Consider the following 11,853-nt stretch of genomic DNA (forward strand, 5'->3'; position numbering starts at 1 on the left):
GATCAACTGAAGGACTTATATGCATGCATATAAGCATAACCAATGGACATAAGACACTGGGGGGTAGGGGAGGCCAGGGGATTGTCAAGGGTGGGGGGAAAAAGGAGACATATGTAATACCCTTTGTAATACTTTAAGCAATAAAACAATTAAAAAAAAAGACAAACATGCAAATTGACTGCACCTTCGCTACACCTTAAGCCACACCCACCAGCCAATCGAGCAACTATATGCAAATTAACCCAACCAAGATGGCAGCCGGCAGCCGGCAGCCATGGAGCTGGAGTGAGCAGGAGGCTTGGTTACCCCAATGATGGAGGAAGCCAAGCTTCCCACTTGCCGCAGTGGGCTCTGAGCTCCATCAAAGCAACAAAGTTTCACTTATAGAAGGTAAATAAACCCCAGATACCTGCTTTCAGCCGGCCATGGCCACGGAGCTGGAGCGAGCAGGCTTCCCTCTCACCCACCCTGGCCGGCTCTGAGCTCCTCTCAAGGCTACAAAGTTTCAATTATAGAAGGTAAATAAATCCCATAATTTAAAAAAAGAAAAAAAGGAGAGGCTGGAAGCTTCCATCACCGGGGGGCTTGGCCAGCCAGAAAACGGCCCTCAGCCCCTCACCCAGACTGATCAGGCACCCCAGTTGGTACCTCCCACACTAAAGGGGGTGTAGCCAGCCTGCAAACAGCCATCAACCCCTCACCCAGGTTGGCCATTCATAGTTGAAGATCAGCCCTGATCCTCGCCAGCCAGTCATGAGAGGTCCATCTTTACCTGCACATGAACATTGGAGTTCCTGGTTCTCAGGGCTTCACACTTCAGGGTTTACACCAGCTGCCCTGTATTCTCAGGCCTTGGCCTCAGGGTGGTAGTTACCTATGGGCTCCTCAGATTCTGAGATCTCCACACTTGGACTTAGTTATACTATTGAGTTTGCTGGTTCTCCAGTTTGCAAAGCACATATAATAGGGATCAACATATGATCCTATTCCTATAAATGTCTTAAATACTTCCATGTAGACCCTATTGGTTAGTCCAGAGAACACTGCCTAATAGAGGGACCTAGAGCAGGCAACACCTCATGCATTTACCAGTCCTGTTACCCATCCTGACAGGCTGAATTAAAACACGCTACTCTAGGCTTCCTCTGTAGAGAGAGAGAGACAAGAGAGGTTATGGGAATAAAGCCAATTCCCATGGATATAACCTGTCTCCAGGGTTACATCTTATGTGGTGTAGAAATACTAAGAAAAAGTGTTATGTGCCTGAATGACTTTCGTATTTCAATCAAAGGAATTTGGATGATTTTCCTGGCCACAGGCACATTACTTCCTCCTCAGCAGGCTGACAGGCATGGGCTGGGAGGCCCAGCGGCTCAGTTCTTCTGCAGTGCAGAAAAGACCTTGTGGTATTGGGGGCCCAGCCTTGTGCCCTGAACCCTTCCTGGAACAAGTCCTGACTGGGGGGTTCACCAGCAGCGCCATCCTGGTCACCAACCCCACGCCGCCCTGGTCACCAACCCCACGGCGCCCTGGTCACCAACACCACACCGTCCTGGTCACCAATCCCATGCCACCCTGGTCACCAACCCCACGCCACCCTGGTCACCAACACCACACCATCCTGGTCACCAACACCTCGCCACCCTGGTCACCAACCCCACGGCGCCCTGGTCACCAACACCACGCCACCCTCGTCACCAACCCCACGCCATCCTGGTCACCAACACCACACCACCCTGGTTACCAACACCACACAATCCTGGTCACCAACCCCATGCCATCCTGGTCACCAACACCATGCCACCACACCGCCCTGGTCACCAACACCACGCCGCCCTGGTCACCAATACAACGCCGCCCTGGTCACCAACACCACAACATCCTGGTCACCAACACCACACCATCCTGGTCACCAACACCTTGCTGCCCTGGTCACCAAACCCACAGCGCCCTGGTCACCAACACCATGCCACCCTGGTCACCAACACCACACCATCCTGGTCACCAACACCACGCCACCCTGGTCACCAACCCCACGCCATCCTGGTCACCAACCCCACGCCATCCTGGTCACCAACACCACACCGCCCTGGTTACCAACACCACACAATCCTGGTCACCAACCCCATGCCATCCTGGTCACCAACACCACGCCACCACACCGCCCTGGTCACCAACACCACGCCACCCTGGTCACCAACACAACGCCACCCTGGTCACCAACACAACGCCGCCCTGGTCACCAAACCCATGTCATCTTAGTCACCAACACCACGCCGCCCTGGTCACCAACACCACACAATCCTGATCACCAACACCACACCATCCTGGTCACCAACACAACGCCACCCTGGTCACCAACCCCACGCGATCCTGGTCACCAACACCACACCGCCCTGGTCACCAACCCCACGCCATCCTGGTCACCAACACCACACCGCCCTGGTCACCAACACCACACAATCCTGGTCACCAACACCACACCATCCTGGTCACCAACACAACGCCGCCCTGGTCACCAAACCCATGTCATCCTAGTCACCAACACCACGCCGCCCTGGTCACTAACACCACACAATCCTGGTCACCAACACCACGCTGCCCTGGCCACCAATCCCACGCCGCCCTGGTCAGCAACACCACACCATCCTGATCACCAACACCACACCATCCTGGCCACCAAACCCATGCCTTCCTGGTCGATGCTGAACCATTGAGCCACCGCTAGGCCACAGGGCTGCTTTAGCCTCCCACCTCGCAGAGTTGATGCAAGATGCTCTCTCAGCCTCTGAAGCACAATCCCGAGAGTGCAGGAGAGTGACGTGCACAGCTGAGCACAGCGGCTTCCTTCCCACAGACACCGCCACTCCTGCAGCCCGTACCCACCAATCTGATCCAGCAGGGGAACACCACACCTCAGGGAGGTAGTTACCCATGGGCTCCTCAGGTTCTCAGACCTCCACACTTGGACTTAGTTATACTATTGACTTTGCTGGTTCTCCAGTCTGCAAAGCACAGATAATAGGGCTCAATGTATGAGCCTACTCCTAGAAATGTCTTACATACTTCCATGTAGACCCTAGGACAGGGGTGGGCAAACTTTTTGACTCGAGGGCCACAATGGGTTCTTAAATTGGACCGGAGGGCCGGAACAAAAGCATGGATGGAGTGTTTGTGTGAACTAATATAAATTCAAAGTAAACATCATTACATAAAAGGGTACGGTCTTTTTTTTTTTAGTTTTATTCATTTCAAACGGGCCAGATCTGGCCCGCGGGCCGTAGTTTGCCCATGGCTGCCCTATGGGTTAGTCTGGAGAACACTGCCTAATAGAGGGACCTAGAGCAGGCAACACCTCATGCATTTACCAGTACTGTTACCCATCCTGACAGGCTGAATTAAAACACGCTACTCTAGGCTTCCTCTGTAGAGAGAGAGAGACAAGAGAGGTTATGGGAATAAAGCCAATTCCCATGGATATGACCTGTCTCCAGGGTTACATCTTATGTGGTGTAGAAATACTAAGAAAAAGTGTTATGTGCCTGAATGACTTTCGTATTTCAATCAAAGGAATTTGGATGATTTTCCTGGCCACAGGCACATTACTTCCTCCTCAGCAGGCTGACAGGCATGGGCTGGGAGGCCCAGCGGCTCGGTTCTTCTGCAGCGTGGACAAGACCTTGAGGTACTGGGGACCCTGCCTTGTGCCCTGAATCCCTCCTGGCACAAGTCCTGACTTGGGGGTTCACCAGCAGCACCATGAGGACGTCTCATGTCCAGGGTCAGTCCCAGCAGAGAGTCCCCTTCACCTCGCGGGTTGCTGGGCCACTTAGCATGTCCCAGTGTATCCACCCACTGAGCAACCACAAGGAGGCAGAGATGCCCAGGGAGAAGGAAAGACCTGGAGGGAGTGACAAATTGGTGCTGAGCCCTGCAGCCGAACCGCATCCCAGCAGCTCTAGTGTCTGATCCTGAGCCCTCCACAACTTTTTTTCATCAGTAACTGGAGGGTCCTGAGGTATAAACTGGGGAGAAAGGTTAATACATGACAGAGGACCAGACGTTGGCATTTGAAATTGTCTTTATTTCTGAACATTCCTTTCCAACCATCCACCCAGGATTGACTCCCACCCATGCAGCTGGAGGCCAAATACCTCTCCCTGCCCCCAGGCAAATCAGATTCATGTTTCTGATTGTAGGACACTTTTGCCTTTGAGGTCCCATGAACTCCCCAACCTTTGGCCCTGCAATCCTGTACCCAGGCTAGGTCCCTCCCATTCCCCATTCACACTGAGCATGAACGTGAAATGTGGGTGCCCCCTGCATAATGCACCCTGGTCCGAGGTTTCGGCTTCCAAAGGCCCAGAAAAGAAGGCTTTGCTGGGTGCACCCAGTGAGCAGGGTCACTACAGGGGCACATCATGGGCTCCATGTCATGAAAATGCCACCTTATAAGACTTCCTATGTATATGATTCTTGGTGACAAGATGGATGATCCTGGGCTGTCCTAACTCCCTCAGTATCCTCGTGAGCTCAGCCCGGATCAGGGCAAGTCTCTCCTGGTTGACAATCCCTTGGGTCCTGTAACCCTCCAGGGGGATGGGGTACACCTCGCACTCTAAACTGCACAGCCCGGTTGTGTGGCACAGCAGCTTCTCCACGGTGGCCACGGAGAAGTTGTTCATAAATATGGTGAAGTGTCTGAGCTGGTGGCAGCGGCTCAGGACAGGCAGGATGGCTTCGACTTGGGAGTCCCCCATCCCACATTTATCCAGACCCAGGCCCTGCAGGGTGGGTGCCACTGCTTCCAGCAGAGCTCGGAGGGGCTCACTGAAATCCCCAAGGCTGAGGTCACATAGATATAGGAACTTCAGCTGCCTGAGGTTCGGGCACTGGAACAGGTATGTGAGGTCTGAATGCGTCAGCCGCTGGCCAAACATTAGGCAAAGTTTGTCCAAGGGAGTCTGCAGGCACCTGGGGAGACACAAAGCAGGTTAGGGCCTGAGGAAGGGGGTAGCCAGTAGAGGGGGTCCTGCAGGTGGCAGAAGATGGATTTTCCCGAGCCCAGGGCTGTCTTCACAATCTGATGAAGGCCAACAGCCAGGACACCCAGTCTCCTTTTAGGCTGGGACAAGTTCACGACATCACCAGAGCTTCCTGTCCTCAGCTGCCAAGCAGCGCACTGCACTCGGGAGGGTGACTGGACAGAAGGAAAACCCCGGAACCTGCTCAGAGAATCCGTCACAGTGTCTAGGTTAAGGGTGGACATCCCTGAACCTTAAGTGTGGGAGACAAAACCAAGAATGCTGTCAACTCAGGCTTCCTTCTGTCCACTGCTTGGGCTCCAGGCCCTAGATATCTGGGCATCATGAGGTTAGTTCATGTAATACATAAACAACAAACATGGCACTAACAGGTTTGACTCCATGGATAGAGTGTTGGCCTTTGCATTGACGTGTCTCAGGTTTGATTACCACTCAAACACATGCACCTCATTTGCAGGCTAAATCCCTGGATCTGGTTAGGGCAAGAGCAGGGGGCAACCAATCGATGTGTCACTTTCACATAGATGTTTCTCTCTCTCTTTTCCCCTCCCTTCCACTCTCTAAAAATCAATGGGAAAATATCCTCAGGTGAGGATTTAAAAGAGAGAGAGAGAGAGAGAGAGAGAGAGAGAGAGAGAGAGAGAGAGAAGAGAGAAGAGAGAAGAGAGAGGAGAGAGAGAAGACCTGGAAAGATCGTGCAGCAACAACTGGGAGGCCAGTCTGCAGAGGCGACTTCTACCACAAACCACCTGTCACTCTTTGCAGTCCTTTCCCTCCCGCTCCCTTAGCTGCGGAATCATGCCTTTCCTTTCTACTAATGACCTTCCTGGAGCCCTAGACCACCTCTGACAGATGGGGAAGCTGAGACAGGCTCACGTGCGTTCACATGGCCAGTGGGCACAGAGCTTCTATCTGGAAATGCTCCATGCAATGTGGCTTTTCCTCCTCCCTCCCCCTTCCTAAGTCCTGGTCACTTAGACATCTCTCCCTAAGGAAGAATTCACAGACCCTGGCTCGCTGGGTCACTCATTGAGCCAGTTCTGCTATCCCTCCTGACAGGCAGATTTTAAAACATGCTTCTCTAAGGTGCTCACGGGACACCACCCTCAAAGCAGCAAACAAGACCACTCCCTTGCCATTCTGGAGCTGCGTCCACTGTTCCACAACTCACCTGAGCACCTGGTCCAGACGGCCTGGGAGGAAGGAAAGAGCAGACATGTAGAGCTGCCGGAGGTGCCGCAGCATGAGCATCTGAGAGAGGAATTGGGAAAAGGATTGCTGCTCCTCCTGCTCCTGCCTTTCCCCCTCCTGCTCCCCTTCCTCCCAGCACCTCTGCCTCCTCCCACTCCTGCTCCTGCTCTTCTCTCTCCAACTCCTCTTCCACCCTCAACTCCTGCTCCTCTTCCTGTTGTGCTTCTTCCTCCCTCTCCTCCTCTTCACCCCCGTCCTCCTCATAGTCCTCAGTCAACTCTTCCAGGAGAAAGAGTTTCTGCAGGTTACTCATCGCTCCCAGGTAGAGAGCAAATGTCCTCAGGGTGTGCAGGTACCGGGTGTTCACTTTCACGTCCTGGATGCAGTCCAGCCTCACCCTATCCAGGACCTTCCTGACCCTCTGGAAGGGCCCCTCAGAAGTCCTCAGTGTCTTGCAGCACAGATGTAGCAACCCTTCCCTCTGCTGGGCCCATTGGATGATGTGCATGAAAAACTTATCCTGGCCCCTTTCATCGAAGGTAAGGTCTAGGAACACCTCCAAGGGAGCCAGGGGATGCTCCATGCTGGGGCTGGAGCTGTGCACAGTCACTGGTTCTGTCCATGAGCAATTCTCGGTGCTGACTCGAAGCCACATATCCCAGAAGTTGGCACCCGTGCTCCTTAAATCCAGCACCCGCAGTTTGCACCTCCTGTGGGGAGAGCAGGACATTAGCTGAGATTCTTCCAGGTCAACAGGGCATTGGCTGAGATGCTTTATGGACTGTGTGTGTCAGTGGTTGAGCATCGACCTATAAACTAGGAGGTCACAGTTCAATCCCAAGTCAGGGTACATGCCTGGGTTGCAGGCTCAATGCCCAGTGGGTGGGGGGAGTGTGTGTATGTGTGCAGGAGGCAACTGATCAATGATTCTCTCTCATCATGGAAGCTTCTATCTCTATCTCTCCTTTCCTCTCTGAAATCAATAAAAATTATATATTTTTAAAAAGATCGACTGAGTGAGGGCAGGTCAGAATGAGATTGAGTGTCTGAGTTGAGGCACCAATCAAACTGCACCCCCACCCTGAGCTTCTACTTTGAATCCCAGGGTCAGCTTCTCCCTTGCCCTCTTCCTCCCTCTGCTTTGCTTTGCTCAACTCCTTCCCTTCCATCCCTCCTGCTCAGCACTTGGAGTACCTTTAAGTACCACTGGGAGGAGGCAGGGCATGTTTTGCAGGTCCCCCTGCCCAGTAGGCATTCCTCCACTTCCCACAGTGAGCTGCGCAGTGTGCAAGGGCTCCCCGAGCCTCACTGGCACGGTCAGAAACTTCAGGTCCACCCTCAGGCCCTCCAAACACCCTGACCTCCACTGTCTCCCAGATGCTCAGTCAGGACCCTACCAGGCACCTGGAGCAGCCTTACCTCGGCCGAACCTCCTGGGCAAGCACAACGTCAATCGCGTCAAACACGCCTTTTAAGCCCACGGCCCTGGTTGGGGCATGATCAAGGGGACGCTGCATCAGGACCCTCAGAGGGAGGACAGTGAAGGGCCAGGCTCGGGCCAACGCCTTCAGTAGCTGGGGGTGGCGTCCACCACGGTAGGCCATTTCGAACAGGTATGGGAAGAGCTCGGCGGGCAGGTACTCCAGAGTGGCAATAGCTGAGGCCTGGTCCCTCAGCAGGCGCTTTGCTGCCAGCTTCAGGAGTGTGGGTGGCGTCCGGATGCTCATCTTCAAGGTGCCCAGAAAGGAATCCTGCAGAAACGTCTAGGGAATAAGACATCCTTGTCAGGCCAAGCCTTTGAGCCCCATCAACTCACACCCCTTCCCTCAGATGAATCAACTCAGGGCCAAAGCCACTGCCTGGCAATGGTGAGAGCCTCAGTTTAGTGAGTCCCATTCTAGGCTTGGTAGCCACAGAGCCATAGCTCTCCCCTGCAGGCCCCCAGACAAGCATCTCAGAAGCACCCACATCTTCATTCCAGTCTGACTAGCACATGGGTACTCAGGGGCCTAAAAACTGACCCCTACCTTTTTGGGGGTAAGTTTCAGACCCATTTGGAACACAAACTAAATCGTTAAAATGTCCAAAAATAAAACCCCCAACAGTTAAGATGTTTTCATTGAGGGCAGTAGGGGCTGTGTGTCAGGGAATCAGCTTGTTTAGACATTTAAAAATAAACCAAAGCCTGTCGTAAATGTTTCCTCCCACATCCTGTGTGGTTCAGGGTTCAATATCTGGAAGAGGAGCCCCACACAAATGAAATAGAAAAGACAAGAGATAATTTGGAAATATTGGGGGACCAGGCGGGTAAGTCCAACTCAAGAGGAAGAACCTCCACCCTTGCTCAGTCCGCACTGACCTTTCATAGTCTGAGGTAAACAATGCTGTGGTTGGGGAAAAACCAAGATGACGGCATAGGTAAACACCGGAGATTGCTGCCTCGCACAACCACTTCACAAATACAACCAAAAGACATAACGGACATCACCCAGAACCACAGGAAGGCTGGCTGAGCGGAATTTCCACAACTAGAAGAAAAGAGAAAAGCACACTGAGACTCAGAGGAGGTGTGGTGCTGAAGTAAATACAAAGGTGCGGAGGTGCATGGGGAGAGGGCTGGCGGCTGAGGACACAGTTGTCATTTTCAATCAGGAGGGAGTCTCAGGCTCTGAGCTCCAGTTCCAGGCGAGTCTCTGGGGACCCAGACTCATACGGGAGAAATGGGACTGTCTGGCATCAGTCGGAACTCGAGGGCAGCTTTCTCTCAGAGGCACTGAACCTCTGATTGCCAGAACCTCTGAAGGCAAGACTGAGAGCAGCCATACTGCTGGCTCTCTTGGCCCGCCCTGTTGATCCCCTGGGACCCGCCCCACCCAAGACTTGCACGGAGGCTTTTGCATATGAAAGGCCCGTTCCTTTGTAATCTGAAAATAACAAACTGCAGCTGCCCCAAGGCCCCAGGGCAACTTGCATTGCTTTACAGCTGGCTTCTGCTGGGTAGCCTTAGGCAACGGCTAGATTAGCACCTCCTTAGATCCAAGAGCCAGTGTACCCAGTGGTCAGAGTGGGACCATCCAATTACAACTACTCAGATCTATAAGGGACACACTCAGGGGGCAGACTCAGTGAGCACCAAAGCCCCACTGAAGCAAGTCTTGGCCCATAAGGGTGTCTTCAGCACAGAAGTTCTCCCACTGTAGACACAGCTGATTCTCACAGCTAATTGGCCTGGAGGTTAAAATCCTCCCAGCTTTATATACAACCAATCAAGGCTTAGCTACAAAAAGACTGTGCACAAAGCCCACAAGGGGGTGCACCAAGAGTGTCTACCTCAGGTAATTGGGACACTTAGCACAGAAAGCCACTCTATCGACACAGAGAAGCACAAAAAATGCTGAGACAAAGAAACAGGACACAAATGACAGAAATGGAGGAAAGCAAACTGCTGGAGATAGAGTTCAAAACCAAACTTTTAAGGTCTCTCAAGAACTGTCTAGAAGCCGCCTATAAATTTAGTAAGGCCCTCGAAAAGACTGGTGAGACTGCCGATAAATATAGTGAGATCCTCAAGAAATCTAGTGAGACCCTTGATGTTGTGATAAAGGACCAACTAGAAATTAAGCATACACTGACTGAAATAAAGAATATTATACAGACTCCCAACAGCAGACCAGAGGAGTGCAAGAATCAAGTCAAAGATTTGAAATACGAAGTAGCAAAAAACACCCAACTGGAAAAGCAAAGTGAAAAAAGAATCCGAAAAAACGAAGATAGTGTAAGGAGCCTCTGGGACAGCTTCAAGCGTACCAACATCTGAATTATAGGGGTGCCAGAAGAGAGAGAGCAAGATATTGAAAACCTATTTGAAGAAATAATGATAGAAAACTTCCCCTACCTGGTGAAAGAAATAGACTTCCAAGTCCAGGAAGTGCAGAGAACCCCAAACAAAAGGAATCTAAAGAGGACCACACCAAGACACATCATAATTAAAATGCCAAGAGCAAAAGACAAAGAGAGAATCCTAAAAGCAGCACGAGAAAGAAAGGCAGTTACCTACAAGGGAATACCCATACGACTGTCATCTGATTTCTCAACAGAAACTTTGCAGGCCAGAAGAGAGTGGCAAGAAATATTCAAAGTGATGAATAGCAAGAACCTACAACCAAGATTACTTTATCCAGCAAAGCTATCATTCAGAAGTGAAGGTCAGATAAAGAGCTTCACAGATAAGAAAAAGCTAAAGGAGTTCATCACCACCAAACCAGTATTATATGAAATGCTGAAAGGTATCCTTTAAGAATAGGGAGAAGAAGAAAAAGGTAAAGATACAAATTATGAACAAATACACATCTATCAACAAGTGAACCTAAGAATCAAGTGAATAAATAATCTGATGAACAGTATGAACTGGTGATTATAATAGAATCAGGGACATCGAAACCGAATGGACTGACTATTCTTGGGGGGGAAAGGGGTGTGGGGGGTGTGGGAAGAGATTGGACAATAATCATGCACCTATGGATGAGGACATTGGGTGGGGAGTGAAGGCGGAGGGTGGGGTGGGAACTGGGTGGAGGGGAGTTATGGTGGGAAAAAAGAGGAACCAATGTAATAATCTGAACAATAAAGATTTAATTAAAAATAAATAAATTAAAAATAAAAACAAAAACAATGCAGTGGTTACCATAGTTACAGTTGTGAGTTTCACCTGTATTGATCATGTTTATACTCCCTGCACTTCCCTCAGCCCATTAGCTTCCCAGGTAAGATCTGGGGAGTGTTATAAGGTCAAGCCTAATTATGCTTAGAGGACTGAGCCCTCTAAGCTGGGACTTGTGACTTTGCCAGCAGGTCAGTCCGAGGCTCAACCCTATATCAGTTTCCCACAAAAGCCCAAATCCAATGTTTGGAATTCAAGTAAAGCTACGCTTAGAGGTGAAATCAAAGCATTCAATCTGTTAGTTTGTAATGAAACAAAAAGGACCCTAGGTGGTTTGCCTCAGTGGATACTGGTTCAGCCTGTGGACTGACGTGTCCCTGGTTTGATTCTGGTCAAGGGCAATGCCTGGGTTGTGGGCTCCATCCTCATTTGAGGAATGAGGAGGCACCTGATAATTTATTTCCTCTCATAATTGCTGTTTCAATCTCTCTCTTTCCCCCTCCCTTCCTCTCTGAAATCAATAAAAATACATTTTAAGAAAGAGAGAAAGAAAAAAAAAGAAAGAAAAAAAGAAAGGAAGAAAGAAAGAAAGAAAGAAAGAAAGAAAGAAAGAAAGAAAGAAAGAAAGAAAGAAAGAAAGAAAGGAAAAGGAAGGAAGGAAGGAAGGAAGGAAGGAAGGAAGGAAGGAAGGAAAGAAAGAAGAAAGAAGAAAGAAAGAAAGCAAAAAAGAAAGAAAAAGAAAGGAAGAAAGGAAGGAAGAATATGGAAAGCTTGTCATGCCAGGTCAGGCTTCGTGCCACCATGAGGCCGGCTGCCTTAGCTGAGTTCGGTAACTCACCTGCTGTAACCGGGTTGGCTGGGGCTCAGATCTCAGACCTGGTGGAGAACCACAGCACTGACTGTAGAGCTGGAGCACTCTGAATATCTCCTCTGGTGCCTGAGGTTTTTATACACCTT

General features: G+C 50.8%; 1 protein-coding gene across 1 annotated transcript; it reads right to left on the reverse strand.

The window, feature by feature from the left end:
- Nucleotides 1-4,433: 4,433 nt before the first annotated feature.
- LOC308511540 (PRAME family member 8-like) lies at nt 4,434-7,963 on the reverse strand (the record flags this gene model as incomplete). Its single annotated transcript, XM_081081562.1, has 4 exons — nt 4,434-4,974; nt 6,217-6,238; nt 6,486-6,946; nt 7,656-7,963. 4 exons carry the CDS (start codon nt 7,961-7,963, stop codon nt 4,434-4,436), a joined length of 1,332 nt encoding a protein of 443 aa, XP_080937688.1.
- Between the last annotated feature and the right edge of the window lie 3,890 nt (nt 7,964-11,853).

Source organism: Myotis nattereri (genome assembly GCF_964212035.1).
Source record: "Myotis nattereri genome assembly, chromosome: X".
Taxonomy (NCBI): Eukaryota; Metazoa; Chordata; class Mammalia; order Chiroptera; family Vespertilionidae; genus Myotis; species Myotis nattereri.